We start from the raw sequence: 21,752 nt of genomic DNA on the forward strand, positions 1-21,752 counted from the left end.
GTAGAGGTTTAATAGAACTATGAAGAGCGTGATGGGTGCTTTAAAACAACCCCGTAGAAGAAAGTGGGACCTTCTACTTCCATGTTTTCTTTGCTTATAGAGAAGTCCCTCAAGAAGGGGTTGGCTTCAGCCCCTTTGTGCTTCTCTATGGTCATCCGGTTAGAGGTCCATTGGCCCTAATCAAGGAGGGGTTGGAGAGTGCTCCTTCCCACAAGCCAGTGACAGCCACTGACTATGTGTTAGGTCGCCAAAGGACAATGACCCACATGACAGAAGCTTCTGATAACTTGAAAGCAGGCCAGGCTCTGGTTAAATATTTGAATGACCAGACGGCAAACATGGTTGTTTACTCAAGACCAGCAAGTTCTAGTTAAGATGCCTACAAGGTTGTGGGAAAACTTGGAGAGGTCAATTATTTGGTGGACTTGGGCAATCCTAAGGAGGCCCCCAGGGTCTTTCACACCAACCGCCTAAAGGCTTATGTCTTGAGACCAGAACTAGGAGCTTTGCTCTTAGCCTCTGCTCGAGGAGGAGGAGGAGGATGAGCAGGAGCAGCCGCAGCCGCAGCCTCTACCGACCTCCTCAGGGGGACAAACTTTATATGGGACGATGGGAGTAAATCTCTCTTCTGACACTGGAACTACAGGAGTGCAGAATTATGTTAAATCAGTTTGCCCCTCTGATTTCACTATCACCAGGCTTGACCCCTTAGGGCCAGCATGAGATTCTCACTGGTGACTGTCTCCCTGTCAAAACAAGGGGTTACAGAATGTCAGACCATGTAAGAACCCACATTAAGGAAGAGGTCAAGAAGATGATTGATCTTGGGGTAATAGAGCCCTCTACAAGTCCGTGCGTTAGTCCATTTGTACTAGTGCCAAAGGCAGGATCCAAGGAGTTGAGATTCTGTTTGGACTATACTGCTCTTAATGCAGTCACCACGACTGATGCCCACCCTTTACCTAGGACAGATGAGCTGGTGGACAAACTTGGTTCAGCCATGTTCCTCAGTACATTTGACCTAACCTCAAGCTATTGGCAAATGGCTCTGATGGACCATGCCAAGGAGAAACCTGCATTTCCACCCCAGGAGGCCTCTACCTAAGGATATGCCTTTCTGACTAAAAAAAATGAACCTGCTACATTCCAAAGGATGGTGAATCATGTGAATGGGAGGCAGGACTTCTTCATGGCATACTTGGATGACATTGCAGTGTTCAGCCCTACTTGGAAGGAACATATTGACCACTTGTTATATGTATTGAAGGCTCTGGAGCAGGCCAATCTGACCATAAAGGCAAGTAAATGTAAAATTGGTCAGAGTAAAGTGGTCTGCTTTGGACATGAGGTGAAATAAGGCCATTGCCTAGCAAAGTACAAGCTGTACAGAACTGGGCCACCCCTACACCTCACACCCAATTAAGAGCCTTTCTAGGTTTCACAGATTACTATAGGAACTTAACTTTGGGACTTTAGCTTCTCCCTTGAATGTGATCTCCTCACCCAAATTCCCCAAGGTGGTCAGGTGGAATAAGGTGTGCACCAAGGCATTTGAAGGACTTGAGAAAGCCCTTTGTCAAGCTCCAGTCTTGAGAGCTCCTGACTACAACCAATCCTTGTACAAACTGATTCTTCCAATACAGGTGGGTGCGGTTTTGAGTCAGCTGGATGAGAAAAGCAGGGAACACCCAATCTGCTTCATCAGTAGAAAACGGAAGGACCCTGAAACAAGATGGGCAAACATAGAACGTGAATGTTTTGCCATTGTGTGGTCTTTGAAGAAGTTTAGACCATACTTGTATGGATCTAGTTTTGTAATTCATACAGACCACCAACCCTTGAGATGGTTAATGCAGATGAAGGGTGAAATCCTAAATTGGTAAGAGTCCGCCTACAGCGGTTTGATTTAACCTTAGAACACAGGTCAGGGTGTAATCGCCAAAATGCTTATGGTCTCTCCGGAAAGTATGACCGACTGGAGTAAGGAGATTCATCCAGGGGTAATTAAATCCTGTCGCTTAGTCTGGGGGGGACGAGTGTTGGGGAGAATTCTCAGGTAGAGAGGAATTGGCACATTTCTAAGAGACCCCCCAGCTCTTTACTGGACTCTAGGACTTTGATTTATTACCACTTTCTCATGTAATTTTGTGATTTGAACTGGGTTTCTCTTGGTTGTGGAGTCTGACAAACTCTAGGTCTGGGAGAAACCTGCATAAAAGGCAAGGCTGTTTGGCTTGGAAGGCAGAGTCAACCACTGGACGATGGAATTTGAAGAACTTGAAGAGGACACCTGCTGTAACTCCTGAACTGTTGGTTTGCCCGGTGAAGCCCTGCTGCTGTGCTGAGCTCAATTTCGTTTTGACTAGCAAAGCCCTGTAAGGATGACTTCTCCCCTTGAGTTGGTGGGACCAATCAACTCCAAAGTAAGCCACCTGGTCATCTTCCCGGAGCTGGTGGAAATTCCACTGCAGTTGCTGCTTGAACCTAATAGCCAGGGAGAAGAACACCAGATGGTGTGCTTTGCTTTTAAGTTGGACAAGAGCTCCATGGAACGTCCACCGGACTCCCAGGAAGCAGGACTGACTGAGCCTGAGCCACCAGAGTGCTGGACCACAGATGCGAGGAAAGCCCATCTCGACAGCCAAGAGTCTGTGGTGTTGCTATTTGCTTAGACGCGAGGAGCTGACACCGCAAAGTGCTGCTGAATAGAAGTTGGTCAATTATTGTTGCTGCTTGTCCCCTTGCAGTGCAGGAGTCCTCCAGACGTCCTCCCTCTTTTCCCCACGACTGAGGCCCAGGAACACGGGATCTGCAGAACTGCACAGGAACAGCGCCAGCCAAAGCCCTTTTCTTCTAAACAAAGGTACTGTACAGTCCAGTCTAAGAGTACTTACCTCTTGTTGTAACTTTACTTGTTCTCTGCTGAGACGTCTGGGTTGCTCTGTAGAGTTGCTAACGACTTCTTTACTTCACAAGCATAATCAGCTTGTGACCCTGCTTTGATTTCTTCTTTTCTACAAAGACTTATAAAACATTGCAAGACTTTTACATACCTACAAGAAGTGTTTCAGCTCACCTAGACTTTTGCCCAATTGATTTTGGCCTAGCCTGGCTCCCTGAATGACTCTTCTTGCCTCTGTCATTGTGTTGGGGCTTCCTTCCAGGAAGGGGTTAACTAACTTTGTAGTGGGGATTACCAAAAGTACTTAACTGCTTAAGAATATTTGTGTGATCTTTTTCGTTCTAAAAAACCTTTTTCCTTTCTCATCGAAGTCAGATTCTAAATGCAAACAGTGGTATGTTCAGTAACTAGGACACTTGGACGCTAAGTCACCTGTGGTTATAGGAAGTGCCTGTGTGCCATCCCAAAAGGGTACTTACTGATTAAGAAATATTAAGAGTGTGTATTTTGTAGTGTATTTGTTACTATTATATTGCCCCTTCTGAAGAAGGCTTACCTAACTGATTGATAAATGAATAATTGTTTATTCAAGAAACCTTGTGTGTAAGAGTTTATTTGAATGTCACTGTGAACCTCTGGAACTACCCTACTGCTCACATTGACCCCTCTTGAGATAAGCCTGGCTGCTCAACACGCTAACAACCTGTGTAGTACAGACTAATACCAAAGGTTGGGTACCTATTGCCAGGAGGGCAGGGTTGTTGTAGTGCACCCAAAGGGTACAATCTTGCCTAACACCGGTCAACAGCACCACTGCAGTTATTGGACACTTGATGGGCTTTCCTTGCTTCTGGGGTCCAGCACTCTGTTGTGGCTCAGGCTTGGGTCGTCCTACTTTGGGAGGGTCTGTTTGATGCACTTGTTCCTGTCTGCTGGCTCTCTGTGCCAGTTGCAGCAAAGAAGTACAGCCAACAGGTAGGGTCAAGTTCATCTTGTGGTCAGTTGGTCCCACCAACCCAAGGGAAGAAGTCTTACTTTCCGGGCTTCTCTAGTCAATTTGAAATTTGGAGCTTCAGCACTGCAGCAGGACACTGGGCAAACCAACGGTCCAGGAGGTGCAGCAAGCTTCTCTTCCAGTTTTTCTTCGGTTCCTTCGTCCAGTGGTCGACTCTCCCTTCTATCCAAACGACATTGCCTTTTTATGCAGGTTTCTCACATTCATTCGCAGCCTAGCTGTCGCTCACACAGCAGGGTGGCTGTCCTCCAAGGCCACTCAGCCAATCACCTTTGGGTGCATTCCTGTAACCAAGGAGACTAAGCACAGGGAGTTTCAGGAAACTCCCTTGCTTCCTGACCTGCCAGACACACTGGAGCCAGAGGTGGCTTTCAGCACTGAAGCCTGCCAAAGGCAAAACAAACGACCAAACCCAAGAAAGCCCTCCCAAGTACGAAATGGTGAAAAAAGACGACCGGGGCCATTTTGACAAAATGAGCACCCATGGGTGCAATGCTGGAGCTGAGGATTCAGCCTGTGGTAAAAACTCACAATAGTAACACATTAAACCACTGCCACCAGCCATTAAATGTAGTGAAGGTAACATAAAAAATGTTACATGACTGAGTAGGAAAGGTCTACTAAGTAACCCTGCAGTACTTCCACATAAAATGAGCTGTACTGGACCAACATAGGAAAAACGGGTAAGTAAAGTCAATATCGCTTGGGAACAGTAGTTTACTCAAGAGCAGTTCTTTAAACCTTAAGAGAAATCCAAAGGACTTATGTCACAATACAAAAAGGTGATGCCTATGGAGTTTTCAGACTCCAAACCCAAAAGAAACCGAGTCCAAATCAGATAAATATGAGGGTGAGAAAAAGGGCTCACTCACTCAAGGATAAACATTAAGTCCAGCAAAAGAGCTGGGGGGGGGTCTCTAAGTTAGAAGGGAGTTGGCACAGAAATGAGAATGCTCCCTAACACTGCGGGGAAGCCAGGAGCCTGCTGGAGCCGGGAGTTTCGAACTTCGAGTGAGGCTGGAAGGCAGACTGCATAGCACCCAGGCAGCAGCCTGCAAGTCTGTTGTGGGGCTGGCGGGAGCAGACCTAACTGCGAGGCTCATCGTATGATGCAGTGGCATGATTGCAACAGGGCGGATCGTCTGGTGCAAAAGTGAAGCCAAGAATGTGAGGAGCAAAGACTATGAAGAGCAAAGGAGCACCGGCGCCATCAAAGTGGATGAGAAGAGCAGAGGAAACCGCCGACCAGGAACCCAATCCTAGGAAGCTCTGGTGACGTGCTGCATCCCACAAGAAGGTAAAGGGGTGCACAGGAGATACGGCTACAGGGAGGCAGGAGGGACACAATGTTCCTCACACCAGTTGCAGCTATGGGGAACAGAACAGAGTACTGTGCATCAGGGAGGATCTCCTTCGTTCCAGTAGTAACGAAGTAGCTACTGGACACTGGAAGAGCAAACCAAGCATCCCGGGAGAACTTCCTCGTCACAATGGCAGCCAGAAGTCCCCTGACCACCAGAGAAGGGTCTGGGACCCCAACACAAGGGAACTGAGAATCCAAAGAGTACTTCCTCGGCGGAGTGGCAAAGATAAGTCCATTGACCATCAGAGAAGGGCTTTGGACTTTCCCAATATCGAGAGAGTGGCAAAATATACATCAATTTGAAAGCCCAGAAAAAGAACTTTGCAATACAGGGACAAGGAAGAGATTCTTTTGGAGACTACACAAAACCTACCTGTCTAGCTGACGTGCGCCACATGTAGAAGGGATTCTGCATGTTGGCCTGTGCCACATGTAACATGCGCCACATGTAGACTGGCTTGTGCATGTTGGCCTGCGCCACACCTAGACAGGATCGCAAACGTTCCTTGTGACACACCTAGACAGGACTGTCAGTGGTAGCCATTGCCACATTTAGTTACAATCTTTAAATATCAGCTGGCGTGACATCCAGACGTGACTGTAAATGTCTGCTGGCACCACTGCTAGACAGGATTGCAAATGTTAACCAGTGCCATATCCAGATAGAACTGTGAATACTAGCCATTGCCATATCTAGACCGGATTGACTTACCCAACACTCAAATCTCTGCATACCCGAACTCACACAAATCCACACATCCATCTGCTCGCTCAGCAAACCGCACACACTTCACCACACCGCAACAAAGAACACATTAACTGCACCAACAGCACATGACTCCTCGCATCGATCGGATATTCACACCAAAGTTCAGCGCACAGTGAAAACCAAACTGAAGCTGCCAACAGCACACCACTGTCTCACTTTCCTACTCCCTCTTCACCCGACTAACCCACCCTGCCTTCCTGTTTGCAGTTATGCCTGAGCGCCTGGAGACCAATTTCATTGGTCATGGTGTGCAGTACAAATACCTTTAACATTAACAAAAGCCCTTGGGACGTAATGGAGACGCCAGGGGAAGGGAGTGATTATAACACTGTGGCAACCTTTTTGCAAGAAAACATTCTTGTGAACACCACACAAATATCAGGAGAAAAATGCCCTTTTCCTGGAGAAGCAACTTTCTGATACATTAGTCTTTAGTTGTAGTGTGAGGGAGAGAAGTAGGTTGTGACCAATGACTGTGGAGTTCGATTTTTGATGGGCATTCTGATGGATCCTTTGAGGCAGGGTTAGTGTAGATTGTTCCCCTTAAATAAGTCTATAACCACCATGCTACCTTTTTGTCTGCATCCCTCAACACCCTATGGGGAGAAGGGGCGACTAGTCAAGATTCATCACACTACTTCACTTCCCCTTTGATTTCTATCTTTTTATCTGAAAGTAAAACGCCAACCTACCTTATGAATAATTGCCTGACCTTTTCTGAGCCACAGGACCTGCTAATTAAGCACTGCACATATAGTGGAAGGCAAGTAATTGAAGTCTCTTGGTCTAGTAAAATATTGAAGTAATGGGAGTGAGTTTGCTTGTGAGAAACCATAACATTGCCTGTATTTCTTTCCTGCAGGGAATTGTTTTACTCCCCAGAAGAACTGCTTGGGATGGTACTCAACTATTCCAGATCTTTGGCTGAAGAGTTTGCAGGTGGGTGAATTTTAATGCAGGGTGGATTTATGGGTCTCGTCTTAATTGCCACTGTGTAGCAACATTATGTATGCAGGGTGTTCACCTGATTCGAGCGAAAGTGACTGGCTTGCGACCCTATACAAACCAGCAGAAATGTGGGGTCCACAACACTCTCCTTACCTTACAAGGGACTTTGTCAAGCTTGGTTGTGGTAAATTTATCTTGTGTGAAATCCCCATGCACTTTTTGCTGGACCCTGGATTTTTTTGGTCTAATTTTCGACACTCTCCCCTTCTTTTACTCTGATCTAAGGAACCTTTTTATGATTTCTTTTTTGAGTTTTAATGGTGCATGGGACATGATTGGTGGATTCAGCCGGTGTTCTGAATAAATTCTAAGGTGCTGGAGCAGAAACCCAGAGTCGACCACAAACAAGATTTCGAAGAGAAACAAGAAGGACATTGCCAGCACTTCATACGTCTGCCACAGCCTTTTGAGTCGCAGCTGCTGTCTGGACCTCATCATTCAAATCGGCAGGGAAGATCTGAAGACCACTTCTTACCAGACTGGTGGGCCTAATCAGTCTGACCTACAATTTGCGCCCTCCACGGAAGTGCTGCAACCTCTGCCCCGCCCCGAAAGGCATGCAATCTCCCAATACCTGAGGCCCTGTGCTGCTTCTGAGTTTATTCTCCGGAAGCGTGGTTTCATCTGCAACCATGTGCGCATCGTCCTAGCCCTCCAGCAATTCGAGCCAGCTCCAGAGTCCTCATCGGAGGCAATGACTGACTAATTGAGTAGAGTTGACCGCCAGTGACCACTGTAAGCGCACCAATCCGGTAGAAGGCACCAACATGCAAACACCATCAAGATTCGTTGCTGGGCAGCCTCCTGAACAAGCGCTCTCCTCAGATCTATCGGTCCCATTCTCCACCTCGCCAAGACCGGAGATCGGAGGTGTTGTCGCCTCACTGTTGGAACAGTCCTTCAGTGTAAACCCTTTTCACTTAAAGATACTGTTCCCTACCGGTACACCCTACCTGGGGTCTGCATGTGTGTTGCTGAGACTTTGGGGCCTGACGATACCTTGTATTTTACTACCACTAAGGTCTCCATAGACTAATGTTGGGGGACAGCCCTTTGTGCTCTCATGGTTAAACTGCCTGCCCTAGGTCACTGGTCCTTGGGGCACCCATTAAGGGAGTCACCCTAAGTCCACTTGTAACCAACTGTACTTGCCTGTTTCTTTAGGGGCTCCCCCCTGCATCGTAGTACTTTGAACACTGTTTTTCTTCCTCCTCTGGCCAACCTCCAGCCCCTCGTGACCAGTGGCTCATCTGAACTTGGAGAGACTCAAGCTAGGTAGGGTTGGACTGTTAAAACAGGAGTGGGTGGAAGTTGCAAAGTTATGAAGAGGTTGGAAAGTTTGCATATGTTTCCGGTTGGTTTACTAAGTGATTTGTTATCCTATGTATAAGCTATTCTTCCCATTGAAAAGTATTGCAAGTGATCCTACACTGTCTGTTTTGCCTATAGTACTTGCCTGAACTTTTAGCAGTGTAACTGTACCTTGGAGTGTATGTCTATTTTTATATTATTTCTGTGTGTTTTTGTGAACCAAGGTATGCTCTGAGTTCTTTGTACCGAACAACAGCCCTCCTCCCTTCTTAGACTAAGTCTAACTGCTCGCCACACTATCATACATTGGATAGTTCAGGCTGATCCTAAGGGGTGTAACCCTGTTCACCCTATATGGGCTTTTCTGAGTTCTGTCACAAACTAACTTTTGTAAAACCCCCTAAAAGCTCATTCTTCCATTTACCTTTTTGTAGAGGCGTTGTTCCTGGCCTGATCACATGCTGGGAGAAATGTGTACCTGGCCAGGCAAGGTATGGGGCCATGCTAAAACGCAGCAGTATCTGAGAACCTTGTTTTTCATGTATGAACCTTTTTAGTTAGTTTGAATGTGATATATATATATATATATAATGCTGAAGGAAAAGTAAGCTGATAATGTGAATGCTGTGCTAGACCTATCCTCTGTGGCCACCCATAGGAGTCTGACTCGAAGGACATTTCACGGGTTTTTGACTGAAGTAAAGAAACTCCTAACTGTCCCTATTGCTAAGAGGGGTTTCCCTACCTAAGAAACTAAACTTAAGGGTGCTTGTCTGTTCTCTAAAATCATAAGTCAGTCCTTCGTCAAAATCCTAGCTTCTATCTGGCCCTACCACTATATGAAAAAAGGTTTATAAAGCCAGAGCACTATGCTTCCGGCTCTGTCTGGCCAAGTTAACTAGGTTTCTGGCTGAATACAGCACTTCGTTCCAAGGAAGAAAAGGGTTCATATAAAAATCGCCAAAGCACGTTCTTATCCATCCAAGAAAAAGTATTCATAAAGGTCTCTCAAAACAAAGTTTGTTCATCCTCTCTTCACACATTCTCCAAGAGTTCTTGCTATATATTTAACTTTGAGGTTCCTTTTTTAATGTTGGGATCCTTGTTTCCCCTTCAACAACATGCATGATTCTCAGAATCTCAGATTCCCTACCTATGGAGTCCTCAACCCTGTTGCTCCTTCTTATACAATATTATTGCTTGACTTCACTGACATGCGATTCTCGGACTTCCGTAAGTCACATCATGCTTTATTTATTTATTTTTTTAATCTAGTCTCCTCCTTTCCTGCTACACCAGCTACCTCTGGCAGCATCTGGACCGCTGCCTGGGAAAAGCAGTTTAACGGGGCGGCTTTCACATGCGCAGTTCGCTCCTTGAGTTGATACCACCGCCTCCTTCGGTAGGCTTGCTGGGTCCGGCAGCCTTCGTCTCATGCAGAGTAGAGGAGCTGTTCCTCCATTCGATTCTGGTGTCTGCATTTGTTTTCGGGCTCCCAGCCCACCTCTGCGTGGTACGCCACCAGGCGGGACAGCCTCTCCGCCCCAGTCTCTGCAGCGGGTTCTCCACTCGCCAGTGTTGGGGAAAGTTTTCTCTTTACAGCATCGTTCCTTCCATTTCTATGGACCCCCCCCCCAACTTTATTTTATTTTTTGATTCTGACCTGCTCTTTTTTGCAGTGCAGTGAAGCCTTAAGCTTCACTACACTGGCTTTTGTTCATTTGTCATGGGGAAACTGACATGGCCTTCAGTCTCAGTACTGAGTACTGAAACCTTGTTTCCCGTAGTCTTGATACTTTGTTACTAATGTTGGTAATATCTTTTGGTAACGTTTATCTTTCTACAATGCAGTAGAATAGGGGTACATTTTCTGTTTTTCCCTAGACTGTTGGTTACTCTAGGTTTGCTAAAGAGACAAGCTGGTGGCAGCAGTTACTTTATGCTAATTGTTAGGTATGTTTTTCTAAAGTCCATCTGGTGTGGGACTTCATAAGATTTATCTCTTGGTATTAGGCACCCAACTGTTAATATATGCCTGTACTACATAAGTCAGGAGTGGCTGAGCAGCCAGGCTTATCTGAAGAGGGGTAATGTGAGCTGTAGAGCAGTACCTTGAAATCCGTAAACACAAGGATCCAAGTAAACTCTTATGCACTTAGTTATATCAAATATATTTAACTGAAGTGCCGTGTGTGTGTGTGTGTGTGTGCATAGATAAAAAATCCAAAAACACAGCAACTAACAACATTCAAAGAAAAATGGAATACTATTATTCCATCAAACAATACTGCAGGTGAGTAACTTGTCTATGCTCTACATGTCCAGCACATCAATAAAGGTCAGTATCGGTGTGTGTGTGTGTGTGTGTGTGTATATATATATATATTCTCTGAGGCTTGTGGAATCTGCTTAGATCACGTGCTGTGCATAGGCCGACATCTAGTGGAAGCTGCGAAGTATTAGTTGGTGTTTCAAAACTCGAAAATGGGCGTCGACACAGGGCGTGCCAGTAATACTATCCCTAGTGTGACGTCCCCTGTACTCATGATCCCTCACGCGTCTAGGACCCTCAGATTGTTTTTTTCCGCCATACTGGTCGGAAGCATTTCGCGGAGTTCCTGGCACTAAGCCATAATTCTGCAAAATATTGATAATTTTACCCCTTCTCCACCCCAACGTCGAGATAACGAATTTCTACACTCTATGCCGGATCGGAGAGGATTTCGACCGTCGACTGCACAACGACTTTGGGCCTCGAGGCTTCCGTCTCGGCCCGGGCCTGGGCCGATGGCCAAGGCCCTGCAAGTAGGGAGAGTGGGGGGTGGTCATACTCTACACTCTTGTAATATATAGACACACTTATATAGTCCTACACTTACCAGCCCGCTGCCACAAGGTGCGTATGGAGGGTACCCCTTTCCAATTCTGCCCCAAGTGCAATCGCAAATACCCTTGGGTCGACAGGCACGCCACGTGCAACATCTGCTTGCCGAGGGACCACACCGAGGCAAATTGCAGAACATGTAGTAGGTTTAAGCCTAAAACACTTAAGGACCGTTCAATCAAGCGTTGGGCCCACCACGCCAGGCGTAAAGAGGCCATGGCAGCGGAGGGCGCCTTCAGCGACGCCGTACTTTTGGACGGCGAGGGCTTTATGGCGTCGAAAGACAGCCGAGCGCATGTCCCCGACCTCGGAAGGTCGGTAGGCTGGCTATGGGGAACACCCCCGGCGACACGAGCGCTTCCCATGACACCTTCACAAAACACAAAGTCCAACCGAGACTCGACGCGCACGTCGAGTTCTCGGAAAGAGGCATGTAGAGAACGGTCCGAATCGGCGTCCTTTTGGCGCTCTCGATCGCCAGGCAAGCATCCACTATTGCCAAGAGTGCCTCGCTCCCTAAGGTCACGGAAGCTCGATCGTCGGGTGACTAAGCTGATTTCCACCCTCAGGCCGCATTCCAAGAGTCGGCACCCGCAGTCCGAATTACTACAGGTCCTGAAACCCTACCTCCACGCTCGAAGGATAGGGTCAAGACCCCCGAACCTCGACGCCAGGCGTCGAAAAGCTCAAAGGGCCCCAAAACACACGGGAAACACTCCTCCAGTCACGGGGAGGGAGGGAAACGGCAAAGGAAGCAGTCTCTACCCACTTCCAAGCCCGTAGAACACTCCACTCCTCAAACAGAAAGACAAGTCCACGTCTTCTAGTAACACCAAAACCCCTGCACAGGCTACCAAGTCTAGTCAGGATAAATTTGGAAAACTCCCAGAAAGAGTCATTCCCAATTCCAGAGAATGGACCAGTGTTGACATAGATAGGGTAATGTCAAGAATGTCATCTTTGGCAGATTTTTATGCAAAAAACCCAGAACACTTTCTTGCTTATACTCCCGATGGGTCAGCACCCTCTGGCTCTAAGGATCCCATACCTCCAAGTGCAAGGTCCCACTTTGATACACCAACAGGGTCTTCAGACCCCTTCTACGTCCAGCCCTACTCTCATTACCAGGGAGAGACATCCTTTGTTGAGGATCCAGATTTGGGCATGGTGGAGGAACAAACTGGGACAGGCTACTATGGGGATGATGAGGATCAAGATGAGGAGAAAGACCCCTACAGGGTAGACTCCCCAGTAGAAAGAGGCCCCCATTACCGACTCCCCTGTCGACAACCAGCCACTCCTGAATGAAGTGCTGTCTCGAGCAGCCGAACATTTCCACATCGACACCCAGGGTGCCCAGGAGGAAAGAGATTTCGCAGAAGAGTTAGTGGGGGAGAGGAGGCCTGTTGCTCAGGCCATCCCTATCCTAAAATCTATTCAAAGAAGAATAGACCCGTCACTCCTCAATCCTAACCTCACCAGAGCAGTGAACCCTAGGATTGAAAAACTTTTCAAGGCGGCCCAATCAGACCCACTTTATATAAGAGGGCATCTGAAGTCCGAGGCTCCTCCCGAAAAGGAGAGCAAAAGACTGTACGGGTTAGGCAGGAAAGCGGCCTCCACTTCCGCCTACCAGGCAAGGATTGCCAACTCCACCACCCTATTGTCCAGCTACAACTGCCATCAGTGGGAAGAGGTCGCGGCACTCATAGACTCCGCACCAGAACCCTTAAAGAGCCAATTGGCACGAGTTTCAGCGGAGGGGAGAGCCGTATCCGGTTGCATTTTAAAGGCAACCTTTGATGCCGCGGATAACACAGGCAGATTAATAGCAGAAGGAACTGTTATTAAGAGACACTCTTGGCTACGCTAGTCTGGTTTCAAGGCTGAAACACAAGCGTCACTATTGGACAAACCGGTGGAGCCGGATCTGTTTGGTAAGGCGGTCGAGGACGCACTAAAGCATGCTAAGGACGAGTATGAAACAATCAAATCCCTAGGCCAGCTAACCACTAAACTCCCTAATCAGAGAGGGAATGGCAATTTTCGTCGCCAAAATTCCCAGAGAGGTTCTAACTATTCCCAGGGGCAGGGTACACAGTGGAACAATAATAACCAGCAGTCTACCCAGGTTACGGCAGGGTGGGATAAGAGGACGTGGTAGAGGTAGAGGCAGCCTCAATAAAGGAGGCGACACGCCTCCACCGAAACAGTGACGCTCCGTTCAGGGTCCCTTCTCACGCAACCCCAGTAGGGGGGACGCATTTCCAACTTCACCCAAGCTTGGGAAGGGATCACATCAGACAGATGGGTGCTGTCAACAGTATCCGAGGGGTACTGTATAGAACTACTAGAGCGTCCCCGAGACCATCCTCTACGACAAAAAAATACATTCTTTGGAACACCAGAAGATCCTCCTAGAAGAGATCGTCAATCTGCTAGCAAAGGACGCGATAGAACTCGTCCCGAGACACCAGGTAAACAAGGGTATTTATTCAACATGTGCCAAAAAAAGATTTGACAATGCGCCCAGTATTGGACTTACGGCCTGCCAACAAGTATGTCCAGCCCCAAAAGTTTCGCATGACAACTCTCCAAGAGGTAATCCCCCCCCCCCCTCCTAAAAAAGGGGGATTACATGGCAATATTGGACATGAAAGATGCCTATTTTCATATTTCCATGTTCCCAGCGCACAGAAAATACTTGCGCTTCAAGGTGGACAGTCGGCACTACCAGTTCAAGGTACTGCCCTTCGGGATAGCTTCGGCCCCAAGGGTATTCACCAAGGTACTGGCCGTGGCAGCAGCACACCTACGGAGGCAATCTCGGTGTACCCTTACCTGGACGACTGGCTCATCACGGGGGAAACCACAGTAATTTGCAGAACAAACATTCAAAGGACTATCGACCTTCTCTTCGAATTGGGCTTCTCAATAAACTAGAAAGTCAAGTCTAGTGCCAAGCACATCCAAACAATTCTTAGGAGCTATCATAGACACTCAAGAGGGGTTGACCTTTCCTTCAGAGGAAAGAATTCAGAATATACTGCTGCAATACCAGTCCGGTCGCCAGATAACGGTACGCAAAGAAATGCGTTTGCTGGGCATGATGCCAACATGTATTTACCTGGTCCCCCACGCGCGCCTGCGCATGCGTCCCATGCAGGAATGGTTGGCGAAACAGTGGTCTCAGGCAAGTGGTCAGTGGGATGATCTAGTGGTCGTTTCGCCAACACTGGTACAAAGCCTTCACTGGTGGACAAGAGAGAATCTATCCAAGGGGAAACCCTTTTACGATCCCGAGATACAGGCGGTAGTCACAACCGATGCATGCCTGGCGGGGTGGGGAGCTCACCATCTCCACCACACAGCTCAGGGTCTCTGGCCTCACGCAGTGGCCAAGAATCACATCAACCTTCTAGAGCTTCTGGCAGTTTTCAGAGCGCTTCAAGCTTTCGAACCCTACCTTTTAAACCTGTCAGTGCAAATCCGGACGGACAGCACTACAGCCATGTTCTACCTGAACAAACCAGGAGGGACTCGCTCGCCAAATCTGTCCAAGCTTGCCCAGAAAATCTGGATATGGGCACTCAGACGGAACATCTTCCTGTCATCACAACATGTTCCAGGAGATCGCAATTCCCTAGCGGATGCTCTGAGCAGAGACCCCCCTCCCAGAGGAACACGAGTGGTGTCTACACAGAGAAGTCGTAGAAGACATCTTCTCTCAGTGGGGTTTCCCCACTATAGACCTATTTGCCACAAGCGAAAACAGACAATGCCCAGGATTCGCATCCAGGTTCCCCCAACCAGACTCCCAGGGGAACGCCCTGTGGATGAACTGGTCAGGGATGTTTGCGTACGCTTTTCCACCAACTCCTCTAATCAGGAAGGTGGTCAACAAGATGAACTGAGAATCGATGACGCTCGTCCTAGTTGCTCCCATGTGGGCGAGACAACCATGGTTCCCACACCTGCGCAGACTGGTGGTGTGCGAACCCATCAGACATCTGAGCTGCTACAACCTATTGTCCCAGCACCAAGGTCAAACAGTGCACCCTCAACCCAACTCAATGAACCTGGCAGCATGGCTCCTGAGGTCATAGAGTTTGGACATCTCAAATTACCACAGAGGTGTATGGACATTCTAAAAGAGGGTAGGAAGCCCAAAACGAGGCATGCTATTTTGACAAATGGAAGAGATTCGTAATCTGGTGCCAGAGTAAGCAAATCAACCCAGTTGATTGCACTCCTTCCACTATTGCTACTTACATGCTCCACCTGCTAGATGCGGGGCTGGTTTTTAACTCACTGAAGGTACACCTGTCAGCATACACCACTTCCCATAACAAGATGTCGTGGTGGAAAGTACCAGTAGTTAAGGCCTTCATGGAAGGAGTAAAGAGACTTCACCCTCCTATTTCTAACCCACCACCAGGATGGGACCTGAACGTGGTGCTATCTAAACTCATGGGCCCCCCATTCGAGCCCATGCATAAGACGAGTCTCAAGCACCTGACCTATACGACTGCCTTCTTAGTAGCCATTACATCCATAAGAAGGGTCAGTGAAATGCAGGATCCTTTCTTTACTATTCATAAGGATAAGCTGGTTTTACGGACACACCCTAGGTTCTCACCTAAGTTTATTTCCAAATTCCATGTAAACCAGTCCATCAAGCTTCTGGCTTTCTTCCAAAACCCACTAAGCTCGGCTGAGGTTAAACTACACACCCTAGATGTGCGTAGGGCGGTCCTTTACTACGTAAACCAGACCAGACCGCTTAGGAAAACAGATCAACTGTTTGTCTCCGTAGCCACAGGCAAAGAGGGAGATCGCGTCTCTAAGGGTGCCATCTCCAGGTGGATTGTCAACTGTATCCAGTTGTTAGTCTCTTTCTGACAAAACTTTGCCTTTTACACCCAGAGCCCACTTGACAAGAGGCATTGGGGCCACTCTGGCTTTCATTGCAAATGTTCCCCTTGACACCATTTGCAAAGCAGCTACTTGGAGCTCTATTCACACTTTTACTCAGCACTACTGCATTGACACCCATTCCAAGACAGATACTCAAGTGGGACAAGCGGTTCTAAGACATTTATTTGCTCATGACCCTTCTCAAATCCCACCTCCTTCTAACACTGCTCGCTAATGTATGCACAACATGTGATCTAAGCCGATTCCACAAGCCTCAGAAGGGATACATTACTCACCGTAATCGTATTTCTGATGCTTGTATCTGCTTAGATTCACATGCGACCCACCCTTCCTCCCCTCTGAGAGAAGGCGCATGGATGCTGGTAGTCTTATCTTATCTATCTGCTTGGATCATCTGTACTTGCGCTACTGTCAGAAAAAATACAATCTGAGGGTCCTAGACGCATGAGGGATCATGGGTACAGGGGACATCACACTAGGGATAGTATTACTGGCACGCCCTGTGTCGACGCCCATTTCGAGTTTCTAAAAACAAACTAATACTCCACAGCTTCCACTCGGCCTATGCACAGCATGTGAATCTAAGCAGATACATTACTCACCGTAATCGTATTTCTGATGCTTGTATCATATATATATTTTCTCTCTCACCTTTACAAAATTGAGTTTGAGAGGGAAAGTTTTAGAGTTGGGACACACTTTAACTGTTTTGATGGTCTTTTCTCCCAGAGGGATGCAGGTAGTCTTGTTTCCTAGCAATACAAAGTAATATACAATTTAGAACCTATAGAGGAACCAGCACTGCCGATAGGGTGGGGAACAGAAGCCTTTAGGAAACCATGACAACCAGTCAAGCAGATTAGTTCTAATTCTGATGTAGTTCACTAAACAGTAGTTCTTCATGAGAGACAGGAGCTCAAGGGGAGCCTGCCTGATAATGCACAAGCTGCAAGGCCTGCACAAAGGAGTTAAGGGCTTCTCTAAATTGGAGAAGGTAGCACTTTCCAAGCCAGGAAGAACAACAAATGGCAAAAGGTATTTATACCCCAAGCCCCACAGTACCTTTAAAGATGAAGCAGAAGTTGTAGCTGGCTTACTTCCTGATGCAGACCCTGTTTCCTGCTTCTTGGTCGTGGTGACTAAAGGGGGTACCTTTGGCAGACTTCTGCGGCAGTAATCTGGAGAGGGACTCTGCAGCAATGGATTCCACTCAACGTCAGCAGCTCTTTGTGGTTTTGGCACCTTTTCCTCCACGCCATGAAGGAACGAATACCTCAGTTTGGATTTTCCTCGGTCACTTGGTAATGCACTCTGGTGAGGGGACTTTTGATGAAGAATTCCTGCTTTTGTTGGACCCCACGGATGCCTGCAGTTTCAGCGGGATTCACTGTTCGGCAGACAATGCACTCAATGGTGGTCCAGGGACCCTGGGTGTTGGGGATATTGCAGCCCCGCAAGGTCGCAGCAAGTTGTTGGCCCAGAAGGAAAGCGGTCTTGAGGCTAGTTGGTCCCAACAGCCTAAGGGAGGACGTCGTCTTTGGCGGATCTTCCCTGTTGATCTGAAAACTGGGTCGGCTTAGCTGCAAGGCTTCACCAGTGTTTTTGCGGTCCTGGAAAGTGCTGCTGGTATCACTGCTTGTCGTCCTCTGGTTCCTTGTTCTAGTCGTAGACTGTCTGTAGTCCTAAAATCCTGGCCTTTTGTGCAGTATCCCATTCATTCAGTCATCCAGCTGTCAATCCCCTGGGAGTGGCTGTCCTCCAGGGACATCCAGAGAATGCACGGCGAGCTGCCGGGGATGTCTGAGTTGAGTGATGCAATTGCAGCTAATATAATTTACTGAAAATGGTGTACTTTCAGTTCCAACAAGTGGAGAACAGAACAGTCAAGCCTGGCAGAAGACCTTGTGGTCAAGTGTCTGCTAGTTTCACTGTCATTCAAATATTCCATTCATCTAAATGAAAGGTATATGCGCAGTGTGGTTGTGAATCCGTTTTACTTTATTCCTTGTTGGTTACTCTGGGCGTAGGGTCCAAATCATCACAACTACCCGCTGCATCTTCATTAGAGAAACGACCAGTGTCAACCTTGAATGAGGGTTAATATTTACATAGCTCAAGTTATAGCATTGATGAGCGCTTTGTGGTCCAGTCTTATGCCATACAATTATTGTTATACTCCTTTGGGACCCCTTAAAAGCGCACCACATCTTGAGACTTACCCTAGACCTCTTGCCTTGCTACCTTGAACTGGTTTGGCTACAGCTCCCACAGTTGCACCCGTCACAATACTAGGTTGGCCTGTCCACCAGGCCATAGTATAGAAAATCAGTCTTAACAGCCGGTCCTTCGGTATTCCTTTGCTCTGTACAGTAGCTCCATGCTACTGCCGGCTCCATGGTACAGCATGGCTCCACCCCTACCAGACTTGTCGTGACAGGCTCGCTTCTGCTTAGGATTATCCATCTCCCTTGTTGGCTCTCTGTATGAGAGTGAATGACCCATTCCTCCCTCGCTCCCTCCCTTCCTTCCTGGACTCCATTCTGGGTATGGTTTGCCTTGTGCAGCCTCTGCTTCTTAGGTCTTGTGAGTTGCTGTGCAGGGTGGACCTCTTCTCCCTGGCTCGTCCGCGTCCCTTCCTGCTTCAGCCGGCTCTGTGATTCTGTGCCGCTCGTCCCCTTGTTGAAGGCCTCACGTCTTGGACTAGCCTCAGCATTGGGTTTCTTCTTTTCCACTCGAGGATCAATGGTCCTTTATTTTCTTTGCTTCAACGAGTGGAGGTGTATTCAGCACAAGTTGTCAAACATTTAGAAAGTGCATCATTATCTGGAGTTACACACATGACGGTTTTGTCACTATTATCTTGAGGCAAATGGTTAGAAGTATTACCCAGGTTACTTACTCCCATATAAGCAGATGATATCTCATGAATAGGAAGTTACGATGGAAATGTGAGTCCTTGCAAGGTCCCATCTTGCCCAAACCCTTAGGGAGTGTTTGACTGAGGAGGCTCCGCTCCCTAGCATCAAAGGGGTGGGAGGTCCCTCACCTTGGTGAGAAGGTAAAAATACTCTGGATTCGTTGCACCGCTCAGTATTTCGAGTGCACCTGTTGGATATCTTATTCTTGGACAAGATGTGGCAAGGTTCTAACAATGAGGTTTTCCCAATATTTTGTGATGTTCTGTACCCTTTTTTATGGAGTGTTGCCTTTTTGAATTCACTCAATTACAGAATGTTTGAGAATGTATGTATTAAAGCCACCATCTGATTTGGCAGCACCACACACTAGGTAACAATGTGTATTTTGGGTCTCCTTTGGAAATGTATCCATAGGTTGCGTTTTTTTAAAAATGTTTCTAATTTCAACCTTATTAGCTCTAGAGGTTCTATTCATTAGTGGTTCCAAGGCTCTGTATACTACTCATTCTCCAGCATAGGGTCTGGCATGGATTCACATACTCATGAATATATCTTGTCGTCCAGCTGGGAATCCTCAGTAAAGAAAAAAATATTTTTTTTCATTTCCGAACTGTCATTCTCCTAACAACCAATCACTGAGCTGAGTCATACTGCCTCCAGCCAATGACTGCCCTCTCCCTAAGCCCCTCCTCTGGCAGCCATCTTCAGATTTTTACCGCACATTCAAGTGTTTGAGTCCTCGTGTTTAGCTCTGTTTTTTCCCTTTTTGGAAGAGTTTACACTATTTTTCAATCAATCGAGCCCCGGTGCTCCATCGATCATCTTTTCAATTAACGAGGACCCGTTTTTCGGGTTTCTTCTGCGCCCCTCAAGGGCAATTTACTCTGACTGTGGCTTGCCTTCTCGGATGACAAGCATTCCCAGTGCCTTTACTGCCTGTACCCGATGCACGTGGAGGAAGACTGTGCGTTTTGTCAGGAGATGCCGCCTTACATGGTGAAGGATCGGCAGCTGAGTGAGTGGCTGCAGGTGAAGGCCCCTGTTCTGTGTGGGTACCAGCAGCATGTCTCTCCCGGTTCCAAGAAGGCTGAGCGGGCTTCTAAGACCGTTGAGGGCGCCCCCTCCCGCGGTGGTCCAACAGAAGGCTATGCACAGTCCACTGCCACCTGGAGCGCCGTTGCTACGGGCTACTCCGCGGCCATGGCGCGTCGGACGTCTCCAGTGACTTCAGTCAGCAGTCAACGTTCAGGATCTTCGGCCAAGAGTAAGTCGGACTATCCGGGAAACTCGAGGAGAAGCCCAAGACCGACCCCCCCCCCCCCCTGCCATCGGGGGAGACGCTGGCCAAGAAGAGGAAGTTGCATCCTCCACCTCCCAGCCACTCTTTGCCCTCCCCTCCCCACCCCACTCCCAAGGGATGAGGTGGACCCTGATATCGGAGAGACTGGCACGGATGACTGTGGAATGGGGGAACCGCCTGTCTCCACCTCACAGATCTTCCCCACCCGATGAGATGGGCTGGTTTCACGCGATGAGCTTCGGAGCTCTTCCAGCTTGCTCCAGAGGAGAAGGAAGGATTCTTATATCAGCGCTGCGAGGCAAAAGACGACCCTCCTCTCGGTCCTTCTCCTGGATGACATTTGGGATGAGGGCTTGTCTCACGAAGAACCCTTCTACGGCCCTGGCGAAGAGGGATCGCTTTGAAAAGTACAGGGTGCCAAACTCTGCGCCCAAGTGCTTGCAGGCCAGCCGGTGCTGGACTGTGATGTCAGCAGCGGCCAAGAAGTCTTCGGGCGCTTCTTCAGCAGCCTCCACCCCTCCAGACAGCATGTGGAAGAAGTTGGATGCCATGGGACGACAGGTTATCTACTCGGCAGCGACTACCATCAAGGCTGCCAACGCCCTCCATCATAGCACGCTACAACTGAGATCTGTGGTTCAAGATCGCTCCCATCCTGGACTTCCTTACCGATGACAAGAGGTCAGAAATGTTGGAAATTCTGCAGAAGGGTGAGGTGGCGTCGGACCACACCTTCACGGTGGCCACGGACATCGGACGCGGGTTTCCACCAGATGGGTAACAGTTTGCCTTCGTCGTGGCTGGCTCAAGGCCGCCAACTTTCGTCAATGTTCAGTCTAGGGTTTTATATATGCCCTTTTGACGAGGGCAATCTCTTCGGGAAGGCTGTAAATGAGTCTCTACAAGCCATTAAGGAGGACACGGAGACGGCGCATGCACTTTGTACTCTTAACGGCGGCGGCCGTCCTTTCGGCCCTCAGGCAGCACGTCCCATGTTAGGCAAAGTTTGTATGCAGTACCCTCTGGGACCACTACCCACCACTGACTACGGGTATAGGCAACTCAACCTTTGGTATAAGCTTATATCACAGTTTGTGTAGCGTGTTGAGCAGCCAAGCTTATCTCAAGAGGGGTAAATGTGAGTTGTAGTGGAGTTAAACAAAGATTCAGTTACAGGTCAAATAAATTCTTACACTCAAGGTTTCTTGCATAAACAATTATTAATTTATCAGTCCTTTATAAAGCCTTCTTCTGAAGGGAGTAATAGTATAGTAACACGCAAATATACTTCAATACTGAACTCTGAGTTTCTGAATCAGACAAGACACTTTTGGGATGGCCCAC

At 48.0% G+C, this 21,752-nt stretch overlaps 1 protein-coding gene across 2 annotated transcripts in view; it reads left to right on the forward strand.

The window, feature by feature from the left end:
• HYOU1 (hypoxia up-regulated 1) overlaps positions 1 to 21,752 on the forward strand; it is a 485,286-nt gene that overhangs the window by 37,324 nt on the left and 426,210 nt on the right. For both annotated transcript variants that reach the window (XM_069614392.1, XM_069614393.1), the window contains exon 6: positions 6,912 to 6,988. In XM_069614392.1, the coding sequence (XP_069470493.1) occupies positions 6,912 to 6,988 (77 nt within the window). The remainder of the gene's footprint in view (positions 1 to 6,911; positions 6,989 to 21,752) is intronic.

Source organism: Ambystoma mexicanum, chromosome 9 (genome assembly GCF_040938575.1).
Source record: "Ambystoma mexicanum isolate Mex_15411 chromosome 9, UKY_AmexF1_1, whole genome shotgun sequence".
Taxonomy (NCBI): domain Eukaryota; kingdom Metazoa; phylum Chordata; class Amphibia; order Caudata; family Ambystomatidae; genus Ambystoma; species Ambystoma mexicanum.